General features: G+C 31.9%; 1 protein-coding gene across 2 annotated transcripts in view; it reads left to right on the top strand.

Moving 5' to 3' along the window:
- Positions 1-20,183, top strand: part of LOC113509241 (plasma kallikrein) — a 71,837-nt gene that overhangs the window by 44,529 nt on the left and 7,125 nt on the right. Inside the window, exons 3-4 of one of the 2 annotated variants that reach the window (XM_031914401.2) lie at positions 8,382-8,493; positions 14,023-14,082. In XM_031914401.2, coding sequence (XP_031770261.2) covers positions 8,382-8,493; positions 14,023-14,082 — 172 coding nt within the window. The remainder of the gene's footprint in view (positions 1-8,381; positions 8,494-14,022; positions 14,083-20,183) is intronic. The other variant, XM_052898290.1, reaches the window with a different exon arrangement.

Here is a 20,183-nt window from a genome sequence, read left to right as displayed (position 1 = left end):
CCGAAAATGCAATCGGTAAAATTTTTGTCTGTCCGTCTGTATGTTCGTTATAGAAACAAAAACTACTCGACGTATTTTAACGAAACTTGGCACAATTATTCTTCATACTCCTGGGCAGGTTATAGTATACTTTTCATCACGCTACGATCAATAGGAGTAGAGCAGTGAAGGGAAATGTTGGGAAAACAGGTGAAGTTACTCCATTTTTAAGCTTCCGTCGCGTGTGCAGCCTTAATGGCCACTTTTTATAATGTAAAAATGTCCACCCGTGCGACGCCGGGACGGGCCGCTAGTAAGGTAATAAACAAACACACTTTCACATTTATGTATATATTATAGTAAGGATATAGATTATGTCACAGTGCTAAAAATAAGTTTATCTCACATTTTTTTATCTGCATAAAACTTTTGAGTACAATGCGTCTGGAACCGCGCGTTGTGTTATGTTGGACAAACGGAGCCGTTCGACTTTCTCTCTGACATAATATGTTACGAACCTTATATTATGCTGTACACGTATACAAACAATGTCTTACAAAATATATTACGATGAGCTGGCTTAGCCGTGGTTAGCCGACTTCGAAAAAGGGCGTCTTTATTTATTTAACCCTTCTTTGCATAATGGTGGAATTTTCCATCATAACATTGTATCTATCAAAATTATATATAAAAGAACAAGTAAGTATAGAAGAAGATAACGCCTTAATGACTTAAATTTAAACATTTATTAAAGAATTTCGTGACTGACTCTTGGCCACAACAGAATATCAGTGTTTTGCTCTTTTGAGGGCGAAGCAATAAACTGAGTTGTGACCATTTTGCGTTACTGTGACACACGCACGAAAGAAGGAAATTGTTGTTTTATATATTTTGCTTTATGTTTTTCTATCTTTTATCTCTTTTACTGTGTACGTCTGTATTATGTTTATATTATTATATGTATCACATCTCCCATATTTGGAACTAACAAAATTTTTCATCGTGCCTCCCACCAAATTGTTTATAAATACTCCTCTCCATCCATAGGTTGCCTGGAAGAGATCGCTCTTAGCGATAAGGCCGCCCATTGTTTTCTCATTGTGATTATTTCTTGTAATTATTTATATTTATAATAAGTTTACTATTGTAATCTTTTGGAGGAAACAATAAAGAGTATCTATCTATCTACTTATTAAAAAAACAAACAGAGTTTCGTGCCTCCAGTCAAACTGTTTATAATTACTCGTCTCCATCCAAAGGTTGGCTGGAAGAGATCGCTCTTAGCGATAAGGCCGCCCATTGCTTTCTCAGTGTAATACTTTCTTGTAATTGATTTTTTATTAGATCTTTTATTGCCTTAGATTTTTATCCTCTGCTTGTCGATTTGCTTTCTCGTCATGCAATCCCAATTCCATATATATTTTCAAGGCCGTGTAATTTATCGAGGAATAAATTAAAATGGTATTACGACCCGGTTTATATAATTAAAATGCGACATCTATTGTCAAGTCAGTAAGTCACATTATGTAACTCATATGTGACAGACATATTGTTGTACTGTTTGTGGGTCATGAAGTTGCTAATCATTGTTTCCTTATCATTAGGCAGTACAATAAACGCGTTTAAAGGATCGTTGCGCAATCTATACGGAGTGATTCTATGTACGTAAAACTAGCGATTCGTACAGGCTTCACTCGGGTTTTCTAAATTAATATTGCATGTATTACATTTGCATATGTATTTAAAAATGACAGAGTTCTCATCGTGCTTCAGTTCAAACTGTTTATAATTACTCCTCTCCATCCAAAGGTTGGCTGGAAGAGATCGCTCTTAGCGATAAGGTCGTCCATTGTTTTCTCACTGTGATTATTTCTTGTAATTGTTTGTATTTATAATAAGTTTACTATTGTTACATTATTAGCGAGTGATATAGGTTATATTATTATTAAAAAAAGTGAAGTGAGTTCAACTCGCACCTGACTGATTTTTATATATTTAGTTTACACTAGCGGCCCGTCCCGGCGTCGCACGGGTGGACGTTTTTAACATTTCCGTTCATTGCTCTGCTCCTATTGACCGTAGCGTGATGAAAAGTATACTATAACCTGCCCAGGAGTATGAAGAATAATTGTACCAAGTTTCGTTAAAATCCGTCGAGTAGTTTTTATTTCTATAACAAACATACAGACAGACAGACAAAAATTTTACTGATTGCATTTTTGGCATCAGTATCGATCACTAATCACCCCCTGATAGTTATTTTGGAAATATATTTCATGTACAGAATTGACCTCTCTACAGATTTATTGTAAGCATAGATAAATATAATGAAAATTTTTAAATGTGTAATAATTGCTCTAAATTGATAAATAGGTCAACTTTATCTCTATAAGGGACCGTCTATTTCGTAGGTAGCAACAGGGGCCATCACGATTCAAATCAGCTATTAAATATTTAAAAAAGGAACATCTGATTTGAATGTAGAATGTGTTCGCTTTTTGAACGTAAAAATTTTGTTTACTACATATCACAAATATTTTTTTTTTCCATTCACGAGCGAGCGATAATAATACGATAATCCACGAGTTAGAGGGAGACAGCGTACCTTGAAGACGACACGGGTGGGTGAAAGTGACGCGGATGCGTTGAGCAAGTCTCCTGCGCGCATTACGCTCTGCGCAGGAGTTTGTAATGCTGTGTGAAATAATGAGTGTTGTAATATTTGGCTTTCGATTTAGTGGTCACATGTTTGGCCAATATAAAAACAAGCCTGTTTAAAAACTTTTTTTTTTTAAATGAACCACCAAATAGAGACGTGACAAAATCAGTTATTTTAATTAAAAAACCAAATTACTAAATCAATTTAAATGAAATTTCTATGTCATTAATTTGAAAGTATATTACATACATACATACATATCTGTCACGCCTGTCTCCCATTACGTTAGGCAGAAACAATGGAACGCCATATGCTTCGATTCAAACAAACCTCTTTCGCTTCTTCCACATTCATTAATCTTTTCATACACGCTCACCGGTTACGGGTACTTTTAATTTGACCCTTTTTGGCCTTTTAAAGTATATTCTTTTAAATAAAAAGTATTTTCCAAATCGGTTCAGAAAAGACGGAATTGTGAAGTAACAAACATGAATACGGCCAAGTCGAGAATTCTTTTATGAAGTCTTAATAGGACTAAGGGAACTTGATGGTCGAGGGATGGGCAGCAGCGTCCCTCTTAAAACATCACCAAAGCCTAAATGCAGTTGCCAATTCACCTGCCAAGCGTCGCAACTGTTGGTAAAACTTCTCATTATAGGGGATGTCTGTGTGAACATAGTCATTAACTGTCCATTGTTACAGCGATGGGATGCTGATGATGATCATTGATTTCAATGATCAGTATTTACTGATAGTGGGACCGTTTCCGATGAGCCTTTTTTTAAACTTATCTCTTAATTTAATGTTTCAATTTGATAATTTCTAAAAATTACTGTTTTATTTTATGCAACTCAAAATGGCAATCAAGCTGTTAGCTCATCTGATGGGAAGTAGCAACCGTCGCCTATAGACATGAGCAGTACTATGGACATAACAGAGTATACCGTTTCGCCCATGATACCCCCCATGCGTTGGCAATTCTGAGGACTCAGAGGTTATTCCTCTGTACCCTGTAAATTCACGCCATATCCCACCCTTCAAACCGAAACACAGTCATGCAAACACAACTGCTTCACGGTTGAAACACGAATGGGACAGAGGTACACAAGCAAACGACTTTTGTACAAAGTCTTCCCTTTGGTTTTGTATATCACCATAGATTAGAATTATAATAATTTTGATGTAAATTTATTAAAAAAATAGTTCATCATCATCATATCAGCCTTTAACTGTCCATTGCTAAACATAAGCTTTCACTCTGGGGGGGGGGGGGAGGGTTTGCCAGTAGTTGCTATGCTTGGCAGGTAGATTGGCGACCGTAGTCAAGCTTTAGAGACGTTTTAAGAGGGACGCAGCTGCCCATCCCTCGCCCTCCCTTAGTCGCCTCTTACGACACCCACGGGAAAGGAAAAGGTGGCCTATTCTATGCCGGGACCACACGGTCCCATCGTTGCACGTATCATTTCATTATGATACTGTATTTAAATTTAAATTTAGAGAAGGTTTGGAGAAATGACGCCTCGAAATCGGCCCCGGTGTCTGTAAATTGACTCGTGTTACAGTAGGTACAACTTGTAACCGCAACCGCGGGAGAAAGTTCAAGTTGAAGTTATATACCTTGATACCAAGTGTCAAGAGCAATAGTTTACTATTACTAAAAACTAGGTTTTTTTGCCTGTTTTTGTACACGTGAATTTCAGAGGTAGGAATACCAATTGACAATGAATGAAAATACTCAATACAATATAGGGGAATAAGCAAGACAATTAATAAATGTAACTAATACAATTGTATAAGTACAGTAAGGCGGTCTTATTGCTGAGAACAATCGAGTATAGAGCAAAAATTGAGCAAAGCAAGAGAATGTTTGGATAGCCGATTAAATTTCATTTAAAACATTGAGTCTTAAAAGTTCCATTTCACTCATTTATTTTATGTTTATTAGCTCGTCCTGATTATTCTGTTTACAAAACACTAGCCTTATTAATTAGTAATAATATTATAAATATGTAATTTACAATTACTAAAAGGCTTACCCGAAATTCCTATATGCTCTTTTAATTCTTTGTCTTGTTGTCACCCATTGCTAATTAAAAAAAAAAAATTAATCATAATGAATTAAAAAAAAATGGATAAAGACAAATGTCTTGTAACATTAAACGTATGGCGTAAATATATTGCACTAAAATAACGAATTTCGGATTACAAAACGAACATTTGGGTTTACGTAAATAATCGATGCCTGAATCGAATTTAGACTTCAGTTATAATCGACAATTGTAATGCTTATGTTGCGTGTAAAGTTGTTAAAAAAACCAGTGGTGTAATGTATATATTGGCTTTATAATTTGTGTTCTTAATCTGTAATCCTGTGTAATACCATAGACAATTTTTAATAAATTTTAATCTGTGTCTTGAAGTACAGATGGCGGGAAAGTTGTAGCAAGTATTTTATTTTTAAATATGGAAGTGTTTAGAAATATTATTTCCTGTATTGCTCGCAATTTCATTCACGGGGTTTACAATAATGATAAGAAATCAAGCGAGATATTGTCTTCGTCCAGTTAGATTTAAATTCGGTAATTTATCAATGAAAAATAATTAGTTTACATTTAAATTATTTGTATAAATATGAATACTTAATCTAAAATGTATTACTAAAATACGAACTATTTAAATAGATACAATAATTATGAAGCATTTGATATTATTGTTAATCGTGATACTGGTTATATTAGAAGTGATTTCTGCACGCAATAAAGTTAAAAGAAAGTTCCGTGATCTAAGAAGGAAATATAATTACGAAGGTACAGCATAGACTAAGGATATATTTTGTTTTATTATTACCTACAATAGATAAGAATAACAACCACTTTTCCTATGTAGATAAATTTTATTAATATTATAAAGGCGAAAGTTTGTAAGGATAGGTGGACGGATTTATAACTTTTTAACTTAATAAATAATGAACAGATTTGATTGAAATTTGATACTCGAGTAGGTTTTTAACATTAAATTATATAGATAGAGTCTCGAGCCCCAAAAAGGGGTCAAATTTGTGCCAGCTTATTGTCAAATAGTTGACTCGATTTTTTTATCAGTGTTCTATATACTTACGCACACAATGTATCTTCACATATCTATATTTAATTATTTAATGAATAAAATGAGTTTTTACGCATTAAAAAGATGCAAAAATTATAACACAAATAAATATAGAAGTTATAAAGGAATCACTCATAACTATTTATCACGCAAAAATGTACGAAAAAGTTGATCCGCTTTTTTCGATTCATTTGTACAGAGACACCCTTATCTATGTAATCTAAGTTAATAACTTAACATATATTATATTTTAACTAATGATTCACGTGCGTAAGTCCACGGGATTCAGCTAGTGGGAGTTATTTATCTATGGTCGTTAGTGTACGTATTTAAAAAGCGTACGTTAGGCACATACGCTTTTTAATACGTTGATAAGTCGCCCTCAATAGATCTCGTGCTTAGATAGATTAAACGTAATATTTGTCATTCTCTGTCTATGCATGCCCAAACGTGTTTATAAAGCTTATAAAGCATAGATTAAGAATAGTACCTACATTATAAAGGGCCAAATTTAAAATACTCGTAAAGGGCGAGCTTGTATAAATAGAATGATGGATCTAGTGAAAAGAGGAGGCGAAAGAGGTCTGTATAAATGGAAGTCAAACGCGTTTCACATTGACGTAATAACAGCTTGAAATATTAATAAATGCAATGTAGTTTTTTTTTGATGGGTGAAAATGGTACAGTAACCCCGCCTGCGCTAACGGAATACGCTGGCGGAGCACCAGTGAAGGGTGATAGATGAGAATGAAAACAAGCCAGTAAACAGATTTTGTATTCATAAATTTTCTTAACTTCAATGTGTTAGTGAAGTAGTTAGTTGGCCATGTGGTCCCGGCATGGGATAGGCCACCCCTTCCTTTCCCGTGGGTGTCGTAAGAGGCGACTAAAGGAGGGCGAGGGATGAGCAGCAGCGTCTTTTAAAACATCATTAAAGCCTAACTGCAGTTACCAATTCGCTTGCCAAGCATGACAACTATTAGCAACACCCCTAAGGGGGAGGTTTATGCTCAGCAGTGGACAGTTAAAAGTTGATATGAATGCTGATGATGATGAATGCGTCAGTATTAAAAAGATCACAATTCCAACTATGAGAAATTCCATTTAATGATTTATTTGATTTAGTTATGTATGCAAAGAGAAATACTGTTATCTATATATTATATTAATACGTGAAGAACCAGTGGGAGACTTTGTACAAAAGTCGATTGCTTGGGTACCTCTGTCCCATTCGTGTTTCAACCGTAAAGCAGTTGTGTATGCATGGCTGTGTTTCGGTTGGAAGGATGGGATATGGCGTGAATTTTATGGGTACAGAGGAATAATACCTGAGTTCTCAGGAATGGCAACGCATGGGGGGTATCATGGGCGAAACAGTATACTCTGTTATGTCCATGGTACTGCTCATGTCTATAGGTGACGGTTACCACTTTCCATCAGGTGGGCCGTCAGCTTGTTTGCCATTCTAAGATGTATAAAAAAAAATATTTTTTATACATAATTACGGTGCAGTGCAATCGCCAAGTTATTATAATTAATATAGAAATAAAGATGTCTTATAATAATACTGTCACTATAAATGTTGATAGGTAACTGATTAGACTAGTAGTCGCTGCGTGGTCGAAATTTGACTGTAACATATATTGTAATAAATGAATTTATTATAACCATAATAAAGACTAAATAATAAATATAGCACACTTATTCTGGTTAGCATACTTATTTCTTGCATAATTCATTATAATTATTATATAGAAATGCATATATACATACAAATCTGTCACGCCTGTCTCCCATTAGAGTAGGCAGAAACAATGGAACGTCAAATGCTTCGATTCAAACATACCTCTTTTGCTTCCTTCACATTCATGAATCTATTTATACACGCTCGCCGGTTACGGGTACTTTTAATTTGGCCCTTCTTCAGCACGTCGCCTATTTGGTCGACATACGTCCGTCTAGGGTGGCCCCTACCGACATCTCCATTCATTCTTGCTCGATTAATATCTTTCGTAATAAAGATTGTACGCGTATTATCCAATTTTTCACTGGGTATTATTTAGTTTATCTTTAATTGTACGGTTATTACCCTTATACATTCTACAGTTTTCTTTCAGCATCTCAAAGGTCGACTGTAAGAGATCCCTTTATGGGATAAGTCCGCCATTGTATATTAAATAATTTATCAGTGCTTAATTTGAATTATGTACAATAAAGATTATACAATACAATACAATAATTTACATTTTTTTTTTAAATAACAATTATAATTGATATTTAGAAATAAAGATGTAAAATATTGATACGGTTACTATAAATATTGTTAGGTAATTTATTAGATAACAATTTATAATAAAGTTGTTGAATAAATGCTTCCATAAATACTAACTAAAATAACTAACTTGTTAGTCTTACATGTGATCTCACAACTTTTTGCAGTGGAAGAACTGCATTGGACGAGACTTGGCACTTTTTTACACTTTATGTTTTTGATGGGATAATTTTGATTTAATGCTAATAAAAATTTGGTTTATATTAGTTCTTAGAATAAAGTTTAGAAAATCATAATGTTTTTTAAATTATACATTATGGTTTTAGTAAAGACGATATATATTAAATATTTTTTTTTTATTTTCAGGCTGTGGCATAGCGGTCAGTAAGCAAACGGCCCAAAGAAGAATAGTTGGCGGCGACGACGCCGGATTTGGCACATTCCCCTGGCAAGCATACATTCGGATAGGATCTTCAAGGTTATAATAATATTTTTAAATTAATTAATATATTATTTTTATACAGAGTGATATAAAAATCAATATTATCCTTTGAAAAAAGTCTTAATTTAAAATTCACTTTTCAAAAAAACAAATGGTTGTCGAAATATGTTTAAAAATGGAGGAAAAATTGTTGCAAACTTGATACTTGGCATAGTTATTTTTTAGGTTAAGTAATTCGAAAGTGGGGGTATTTTTGCAAAGTTATAAATAAAAAAAAATTAGGAGTAAATTGAAAATTATTTGACAAATATTAAAATATTTAAAGGAAACATTGTAGTTTCAGTAATTTTGCATTTTTTTTTTTACTTTTTCAATATATGTTAATATATAATATGTTTTCTTGGACTGTGATTCCAAAAAAGGAGGTTTTCAATTCCATTATTCTTTTTGTTACGTTTGTCGCCTCATAACACCGTCAATTCTAAATCGATTTGAAGTTTTTTTTTTTATCTAAAAGGATATACTAAATACAGATAGCTTTCATAGATATTTTATGAAAATCTGTTTAGTAGTTTACTTTCTAGATCTAAATAACCGGTTTTGTCATATTCAAAAGTCGGTTTCTTTTTGCAGGACATAATTTTTTATTTTTTTCTCTTTTCTTCCTTTGTCTGTGCGGGCGACAAAGGAAACCAGGAATGGAAATTGGAAATATATGTATAATGATTAAAGGAACTTAGAAGACTACGGCCGTGAAGGCAAGCCAAAAGGAAACAATAGATATGCGTGTCAATTTCGAATTTGGTAAATAATAATATATAGCTATAAACAATATATGTGGCCTGTACTCCACAGTTTGTTATTGAAAATGTACAGTTTCGCTTTTTTTTTTTTTTTTTTTTTTTTTATAGAACTTAGAATGGCAAACAAGCTCATTTCAAAGGATGATAAAGATTTTCATTTCGCTCTGTATTTATTATTAATATTAGTTATATAAGCTTACCCTGTTTATTCATAAAAACCTTATAGCTCTCATAATCCTGTTTTAACTATTGAAGTGTTTTGTCCTTTTCTTTTACGCTAATTTCTCAATTTGAAAGACAGAGACAAACTCTAATTAGTTAAAATAGGTTTGTAGGTTGTTTTAGTTTTATGAATATGGGAAGGTAATATTAACTTAAGTATTTTTATTAATTTGATACTTAGATACATTTATTACAAGTTTTTGAATATAATTATATATATATTTATTTTTATATTCAACTATAAAATAGATAATTTCATTTCATTTAATGAAATACGTTACAAGTTTCGTAAGTATATTCTCTTTATATTTTAATGAAAAAAAAAAACATACATAACGTAATTTTATAAAAATAATTTTTATTTGTTTGTACAAATTGTATATTTTACATTAACTCTATTAATATTTTACTAAAACACTAATATAAATATGTTTAAATATATACATAGTTGGTTACAGTCAATATTCTTAACTGATCAATAATTATTAAGAAAATAAACTTCGATTATTTTTTGATAGTTAACCCTTCTTTGCATGATTTTTTTATTGGTGAAATAAATCAAGGTGATATAATTCATTTATTTATTCATTAGTACAAATATGTGTACATGGCGGACTTAATGCTAAAAGCATTCTCTCCCAGTCAACTATAGGGAAGTGTCAGAATACTCGAATGCGGTACTACTAATTATTGATATACATACATACTAAAATTACATATATAAACGATATTCATGTTCAAAATTAAAGGAAAAATTGTTAAAAAAATAAATTTGACAGCTATGTTTTTTTTTTCTGCAATGTACTTTAAAATGGTAACCAGACACGATCATCTTAAAGTGAACTTGTTCTTTTATATAATTTTTGGGCATTCAATGTTATGATTGAAATTTCCACCAGTATGCAAAGAAGGATTAAAAATAATTCTAAGCCAGGTTAGGAATTTTGACTGTAATTTTTAATAGTTCAAAATAGAATAATGAAACTAGACAATGGTTTCATTATTGATTCTTAAATGGTATTATTGGGGGGAAATGGATTGTTAGCAATGGAGTTTGACAGCCCCTTTGCTAGCAATATGCCTTATTAGGTCGATCTCCACGTGGTTCCCCCTGGAAACCATCGTGAACAATTCTTGTTGAATTCGTCACGATGGACTAACTGACCTGCTTCATCCTCACCTATCATCCTTCACTGGTGCCCCGCCGGTGTATAACGATAGCGCGGGTGGGGTTACCATTTCATTATCACCCATTAAAAGAAAAAAAAATGGTATTATTGTAACAAAATACCTACATGCATATCACACATGGCTTCAATTAAGGCAGACAGAAACAATGGAATATCAAATGCTCCGATTCAATAAGACCTTTTTCGCTTCTTCCACATTCATGAACCCTCTGACCCGCGATTTCCGAGTGCAGTATCTACTAGTTTAATTGTACGCATCCCTTGATTTACGACGTGCTCGCACTTTTTATGTTTATCGACGTTGTTATCCCGCGATTTTTGTTTTGGTACATTGATATTGTTTCTCAGTATCTCGCTAGATGGCTAAACACTCGTACTGCTATTTGTTGACAAACAGATGTGTTTTATTGTTGTAAAAAAAAAAAAAATAAGCGGTCAGAGGGTTAATATTTTCATACACGCTCGCCGGTTATTGGTACTTTTAATCTTTTTCTATTTAAGGGATGGGTGGGATGGGATGGATAGGGATCATTGTCCTATAAGGATATGTCACCTCTATCATAGCTTAACCTATGGGTATTTCTAATATGGTCTTATCCCAGCACGTTTTCTATTTGGTCGACATATGAGTAAGTTTCTCTAGGCGACCTTTACTGATCTACACTCATTCGTGTTCAATAAATCCTCGTCTTAATTCTTCTTTTTTTTATACAACTTAGAATGACAAACAAGCTGACGACCCACCTGATGGTAAGTGGTAACCGTCGCCTATAGACTGAGCAGTACCATGGACATAACAGACTATACTGTTTTGCCCATGACACCCCCCATGCGTTGCCATTCCTGAGGACTCCGGTGTTATTTCTCTGTACCCAGTAAATTCACGCCATATCCCACCCTTCAAACCGAAACATAGTCATGCAAACACAACTGCTTCACGGTTGAAACACGAATGGGACAGAGGTACCCAAGCAATCGACTTTTGTACAAAGTCTCCCTCTGGTGTTCTTTTGTTGGTTTCTGGTTTTGGTTCTGGTTTCTTTGGATTAAGTAGCCACTTTAATGCAACATCTTCATTTCTATCTTTACTATTACATCCCCCTTCTGTTTAAATCTCACTTTAATCACACTACTTCAACCATAGACGTACTCAACTTAGATTATATAGATGGAGAGTCGCCATACAAATGCTTATTTAAAAATGTGTTTGTATGTGTGTCATTTTGACGTTTGGTAAAGTGAAATTTGCCCCGTTTTTAACACCTAATGCTTTATCTATACACTTCTTTGGTATCTTTAATTTATTCATTATTTCAATTTATTCATTAATTCCTTTCATTCATTGAGCGATGCGATCTTGTTGGTGCAGCTGTTATTTTGTAGGGCATCACGACTTTGGCCTATCTTTCGAATTCTACGTGCATATTTCTGTTATTTTTATGTCCAATCCCAACATATTTGTGTTGCCACGCTTCTATAAATGACATTTTGTATTATTATTGTTATTTCAGCCGTTATCTGTCCACTGCTGAACATAAGCCTTTCCTATCATTTTGCATAATGCCCTAGAAATCTACACTTGGGTGATTTTCAGCATGTGAGATTTCTATCAAAGATATCTCTAAAAAGTATTTTATAAATATAGAAGGAATTTTTTTGCTATATTTCGGAAAACATTGGCTTTTCTGAAGATTCGAAGTTAATATCCTCAGAAAAGCCCAGTTCAGAAGTCCACATAAATTGGCCAGAGGTCGCACTAGTTAAAAGTGACACATTTATATACGAGTATACAGCGATTTGTATATACAAACACAACAAAAAAAAAAACACAAAACACAAATCGTTTAGATATTTCAGAAGTGATTATAAATATGTTTAGGCTGTAATTAACTTTTCTGAGGGTACAAGATTGTTAGTAATGGGGGATTTAGGGTGCTATTGCTAGCAATATGACTTGTCAGATCGTTTTCCCATTGGAAATCATCTTTATGTATTTATGCCATGTAAATGGGCCAACTGATCTGCTTTAATCCTCCACTGCCATTACTGGTGCCCCGCCAGCGTCTATCGACAGCGAGGGCATGTTTATCACTCATTGTAATAAAAAAAGAATTAAGAGGCCATTGTTTGTTGTAAACTCATTTTATTTCATAAACAGTGACTTTTTAATCATTAGTATATGTTTGTTTATTTTAAAATAAGCAAATAACTTGCATTTAATAGGAGATATTTTGAATTTTAATAAGAATGGCTACTTAATATACATGTTTTGTACTTACAACTAATACTTACATAATATACATTGTAAATAACGGTTAATGGTTAAATTGTGTAATTATAATTGCTTACGTACAAATATTTCAATCGTTAGATAACTATTTTACTACAAAATTATATTAATTATAGACACAATTCAATTTATATAATAATCTGTGACGCCATTTTGTTTTACGTCCGTTGGCGGGAAATTTAATACACCTGGCGCCATAGACAATCGATAGAACATTTTTTTTTGTCTTTTTATAGACCTAGATTATTATTCTGTCTCTAAATGCACAGGGCCAATACATATACAGCCATATTTATGTAGTCTTTTATCAACTATTCTAAAATTTAAAATTGCTATAGAATGTGACACCGTGTTCTAATGTCGTAATCTGTAGCTAAAAGAAGACAAATTAATCTTGCAATAGATATGAACTTATTACTCTATACATCAGATAGAACGAGATAGTAATATCTATTGTCATGTGTCATGTGTGTGGTAATGAAGATGTATCTACGGATCGTATCAGTATAAGGGGGTTGATATTACAGTAGTGATGTGCCAAGTCGACCTTTTTGGTATTATTGTACTTTGGTTCTCGATAAAAAAAGAATCGAATCCCCAGACTCGAGTCTGCAGCCGATTTTTAGATACAAGTGTTTGAGTACTTGTATGGGTACTTAAGTATTTCATCAAATTTGAGTAATTCACCACTTGATTACTAAAGTTTACTTTTTGATTTTATCTTTAAATAATAAAATCTCAATGAAACAGAAATATAAAAACTTATGATAAATATTCGACAAATATTCGAATATCGCAAATCATTTATTCGAAATTTTGAATATTTTATATTCGAATTTTGTATATTGAATACGCTAGTATCTGGCAGGTGTTCGAGGCAATCTTGACACGTCAATTGCTCATAGATTTAGGTGGTGGCCGCCTACCACCTTGTAGGCTGGCCGTATGCTTTATTATCACCTTTGTTGTGTATAAAGTCTAACGATTGGAATATTTGTGTGCGTGTTTGTGTGTGCACTAATAAATACTAATAATAAATATTAATACATTAATTTTTCAGATGCAACATGCTCATGTCCATTTTCGAGCTTATTGGTTGGAAACAGTGTTGGATAGAGAGGTAAATGTGCGAAAGAGACAGCATGCGTTCTGTATATCCACCTCTTAAATGTAGTTGTAGTAGCCGTAGTGGAATGTTGTAAATATTATTTACATAAAATGTACAACTTTCCTTGAATCGATTCAAAATAAAATTAATCGATTTATTTATTCGATTAATTTTGTCTTTAGTCGATCGATTTATTCTTCGTACTTCTTTTTTAAACATACTTCAATTACTTTTTTATTTTTAAATTTATGAAAAGGGAAATAGTTTTGATTTCTTCTATGATTCTGTTCTGTTCTAAATCAATCTACTTTCGTCTTTTTAGTTGGTATTGTCAAGTAATTACTTACTCTGTGGCTATGGTTAGTAGATAAATAGAGTTAGTTGCAATTAAGTCTAACATTAAAAAAATAAATTTTAATTTATTTAAAAAAAGAGTACTTACAGATGAAGTGGAAACAATTTGCCGTATCTTAGGCTAAAACAAATTTGCTCCAGTACGCATCATTATTAGAGCACTTGTTTTATTAAGTTTCGAATCTGACGGAGTTCACAAGGGCTGGGATATTTACTATTTGTTATTGTAAAATTTAAACTTAATGTTGTTTGTAGCAACATGTCGAACTAGGATGTATCCTGTAACGATATGTACACTATATAGTATAAAACAAAGTCGATTCCCGTCTGTCTGTCTGTTTTTTTTTTATAGATAGAGAGATTTAAGAGGAAGGTTTATATGTACAATACATATAAAATATAGCAGAGAAACATTAATAATTTTAGAGGTTTCTAAAGTAATGGGGGGCCGGCGGCGCCAGTTAGCATTGCACTCGTGCGAAACCGGGGCGGGTCCCTAGTAAAGTAAAAAAAATATATAAATAAAATTGTTGGAATTGACAAACGTTCTAATTTCATTATATTCCATTGTCCAGTTCGATATAAATATATCAAAAATAAATGTTTTAAATATAAAATATTTAAAAGAAAATCAATAAATTTTTGTATGACAGTTAGTCTCTTTACATAATTACTAATTACTAGCTTTTACCTGCGACTTTATCTGCAAAAAAGTTATAAGGTAACAACATATAAAAAAGTTAACCGAATTGAGAACCTTTTTTTTATTTTTTATTTTTTTTTATACAACTTAGAATGGCAAACAAGCCGACGGCCAATCTGATGGAAAGTGGTAACCATCGCCTATAGACATGAGCAGTACCATGGACATAACAGAATATACTGTTTCGCCCATGATACCTCTCATGCGTTGCCATTCCTGAGGACCCAGGTGTTATTCCTCTGTACCCAGTAAATTCACGCCATATCCCACAGACACAGGACAGAGGTGCCCAAGCAATCGACTTTTGTACGAAGTCTCCCTCTGGTGAAGAATGTCTCCCTACTTTAAGAAAACGTTTGAAAAAAGAACCTTAACTATTAAGGGCTTAAGAAGATTTTTTAGGTTTCCAAACTCACTTTCACATTTGCACTATTAGTAAGGTTGGATATTTTGACCTTAACTACAAAAATACTGTAATAATAATATCACTATGACAAGAGTTATATTGTGACATAACGAGAGAATTGTCACACAATACTATATTGCGTTCAACAATTGGAGCTTGTCAGCAGTACAATACAATACTTTTTAACATTACAAAAGGAGAAGATTACCAATTTGTATCCGTTTTTCAACTAGCGATCCACTTCAGTTGCGCAAGAGTGAACAGTTCATGTATCTTTAATTATTTTGTACATAAAATACAGCCTTACATTACATTGATAGAGTAGTGTCCCCATACAAATACTTCGAGAAAAGCGGGTCAACATTTTCATAACAATTTTGCGTGATAAACAGATAGATAGCTAGATAGATACTCTTTATTGTTTCCTCCAAAAGATTACAATAGTAAACTTATTATAAATATAAACAATTACAAGAAATAATCACAATAAGAAAACAATGGGCGACCTTATCGCTAAGAGCGATCTCTTCCAGGCAACCTTTGGATGGAGAGGAGTAATTATAAACAGTTTATTCGGAGGCACGATGTTAATTTCTGTTAATTCTAAACATGGAATACATGTAATAATATAAATTACTCTCTATTGAGAGTAAATAAAAAAAAATAAACAAATTCTATTAGTTATGTACCGGTTTAAAAGAAGAAGCTTTCAGATATATGTAATTTTAGTATGTAATAATTACTAGTACCGCATTCGAGTATTCTGTCACTTCTCTATGGTTGACTGGGAGAGAATGCTTTTAGCATTAAGTCCGCCATGTACACATATATGTACTAATGAATAAATAAATAAATAGTTCTCTTAAAAACTTTTGAATCGGTTTTGATAAGATTTCTAATTGAATTCTATGTTTCATGTGTCCGGATCAGTCGGATATCTCGGTTATGTGGACGAAGTCGTGAATAAAAGCTAGTAGTATTACAGTACATACAATAGTATTATGATATAATATAAATTCAATTCATTTATTTATCTAAGTATGGATACAAAATTATCTTAAATTATAGGAAACAACTCAAACACGTTCTGCCGATTCCAACATAACGTAGTAGTCGCAGATAATTCATAATTTTTACACACCAAATCACATAAATATTTTACGTAATAAATATTACCTTACATTACTTTAAAAAAATTTGTTAAGTCACGTACTTATTTTGGCATTTCAATATTCCTTCATACTAGCTATATTCTTTATATTTTCATGAAAGCTTGTAAAAAGTAGTGGAGTTATAAAAAGGGATTACTTTGTCTTATAGTTGTTTGTAGGGGCTGTAATGCTTTTAAAAGTGTATATCGTAGTTAAATTGAGTAGTAGTTGTAGTGGAAAATATAAACTTATTAATATAATAAAATTGTAACTAAACAATTAATTTTCTTAAATATCTCCCATGTTCATATTCTCCCATATCTAACATGGGAGATATTTAAGAAAATTTGATACAAGGGAAGATCTCTTATATAAATTTTTCTTAAATATCTCTTTAATAAGAGTCATAGAAGGTAAAATAATATTGTTTAAAAATTTTGTCTCGCTGTCTCTCATAGACATCTTTATTCCGGTTTCACGCTATCAAAAATACAGTACCAAATTGGATGCGGTTTTTATAGTTGTGTTCATAAAGGTTTAACTTAAAATCTGGCTTTATTTTATTTATTTATTCATTAGTACAAATATGTGTACATGGCGGACTTAATGCTAAAATCATTCTCTCCCAGTCAACCATAGGGAAGTGTCAGAATACACGAATGCGGTACTAGTAATTATTGATATACATACATACTAAAATTACATAAATATAAACGAATAAATATATATGAATAACAAATATACTTACACATATATGACATATACTATATTATACACTAAATTGAGAATAATATAAAGCACTTACTGCTCGGATAAAGTAAAAAAGTGAGCGTGAACGTTTTTTTTTGAACGGTTTAGTCTTTTAAATATATCTTTTATCTACATACACCGTTTAGAAGTAGTGCTTTTAATTTTTTTTTTGGTTTTTCTACTCCTGAAATCTACGCGTAGGAAGTAGCGGGCAAAAAGCTAGTTGGATATTTTGTAAAATAAATAATTATTATATTGAATCATAGACTATACAGTTGTTTTCTTATGTAGTGTATTAAAGTATAGTATAAAAAAATAGATACACCGACTTTTTCGCACATTTCTCTTCTTGTATTTTATATATTAACAAATATATATATATATATATATATATATATATATATATATATATATATATATATATATATATATATATATATATATATATATATATATATATATATATATATATATATATATATATATATATATATATATATATATATATATATATATATGTATATATATTTTATATGTATTACTAACAATGTATATGTTTGTTCATGTTCATATAATGTTCATAATCGTAACAGTCCACTGCTGAATATAAGCCTCCCATAAAGGGGCTTTTGCCAGTAATTGCCACGCTTGACAAGTGGGTTAGCAACTGCAGTTAGGTTTAAGAGATGTTTCAAGAGGTACGCTTGATGCTCTTCCCTCGAACATACGCTCCCTTAGTCGCCTCTTACGACTTACGGAAAAGGAAGGGGTGGCCTATTGTATGCCTAGACCTATACGGTGATATCTAATATATAATTCTCGTGTCGCGGTGTTTGTTACCAAACTCCTCCGAAACGGCTTTGCCGATTTTTATGAAATTTTGTGTGCATATCGGGTAGGTCTGAGAATCGGCCAACATATATTTTTCATACCCCTGAATGATAAGGGTGATCTATTGCTAATTTTTTTTTTATACAACTTAAAATGTCAAACAAGCTGCGATCCACCTGATGTAAAATAACCGTCGTCTATACATTTATATTTTTTTTGTAATTTTTTTAAAATTTTTATTTTATCATGATTTAGCATTGAAACATACATACAAATTCAAATTTTCACGCTTTTACGATCAACCCCTGTTTTTTAAACCCAATTTTTATATGCCGTAATAGGAATGCAAGATGGCGATCGAATATAATAATTGTAGTACGATATATTTTTATGTATTGTTCTCGAAATAATGTATATGGTAAAACAACGTTTGCCGAGTCAATTACTAATATATATAAGTACAGAAAAACAGGCGAATCGAGAACGAGCAGTTTCCTGATTCGTATTACGTTCATTCTACTCGGTATGTTACGCGATCTTTGGGAAGTTACTTAAAACGAAGATTAATCCAATGTAATTAGTTATTAATTAACAAGGAAATGTACAAACCGTTAATTGATTAACTCATCGTTAATCAACATGTGAAATTCTATTGTTATTTTTTTCACAATAACTAAGTTATAGTGCGTACGTGGATACTTAAAGTTAGTGATGTGTCAGATTCATTCGAGTATCGACTGGAATAACTACTACATACATAAAAATTCGAATACAGTGTACAAAACTCGAATACACGGTATTCGAATACAGATTTCAAGTATTTATGATACTCTAATGTTGCTAGTGTGTTTTTCATATATATATATATATATATATATATATATATATATATATATATATATATATATATATATATATATATATATATTGCAGATAATATAATGTCAATAATAGTATAATAATAACAAATAATAATAATTCAAAATATTAAACAGTATTTATTTTAAAATTTAAATAATATTTAAATAGAGAGTACTTAATATCTGTATAATTAAATTTAGGTATGCCTTATTAAAAATTATCATTTAAAAATTCAACAATGTTATTATAACATTTATAAATTAGTATTATTTCAATTTTTTCTTAAACAATTTTTTTGTTTAAACATTTGTATTGTTCTGGAATTTTATTGTAGATTTTTGATGTCATACACATAATATTTATCTGCAGCCATACACATATATAAGCGATTATTTCGTCTAATGTCTCTGTCAGACAATTGAGGAAATAAATGTGGGTTGACTCTTACAAATATGTCCATATTAAATACATTACTAAGGAAACTTATTAATTTATGAAAAATTTAAAATTTTTGTAAGAATAAAGTTAAAAAAATCGAATTAAAAACACTCTTTATTGGTTGTGATGTTTTCTTTTCTATATTGTAAAATGCAAATAAAGTGTACTCATCGATTCATGTAATTCGAGTATTATATATTAGCGTAGTACTCGAATATTAACTCGAATAATTCGCCACATCACTACTTTAAACATATAATTTCACCAATTACGCTAGTTTGTCGACTTGCAACTATTGTTAAGGAATGTTACAATAAGATTCTAAGTTGCATAAAAAAAAGGTTACTTAGTTTGATGCAATCCGTTTGTCACGTGTTTCAGAGGCGAGTGACAAGTGATTTTATTTGTGCGTTCCAATTTTTTTGGACCAAAATTATGAAAAGGAAAGGTTTAATTCATCATCATCATCATCATTTCAGCCATTGTCTGTCCACTGCTGGACATAAGCCTCTCCCATAGACTGCCATAAGGAACGGTCCTGAGCCACCCGTATCCGCAGACTCCTTGCAATGCATTCGAGGTCGTCACTCCATCTAGTGGTGGGTTGTCCTACACTGCG

The sequence above is a fragment of the Galleria mellonella genome, unplaced genomic scaffold, assembly GCF_026898425.1.
Source record: "Galleria mellonella isolate WM207_F2 unplaced genomic scaffold, CSIRO_AGI_GalMel_v1 utg424, whole genome shotgun sequence".
NCBI lineage: Eukaryota > Metazoa > Arthropoda > Insecta > Lepidoptera > Pyralidae > Galleria > Galleria mellonella.
This window is presented reverse-complemented; position numbering and strand designations above follow the sequence as displayed.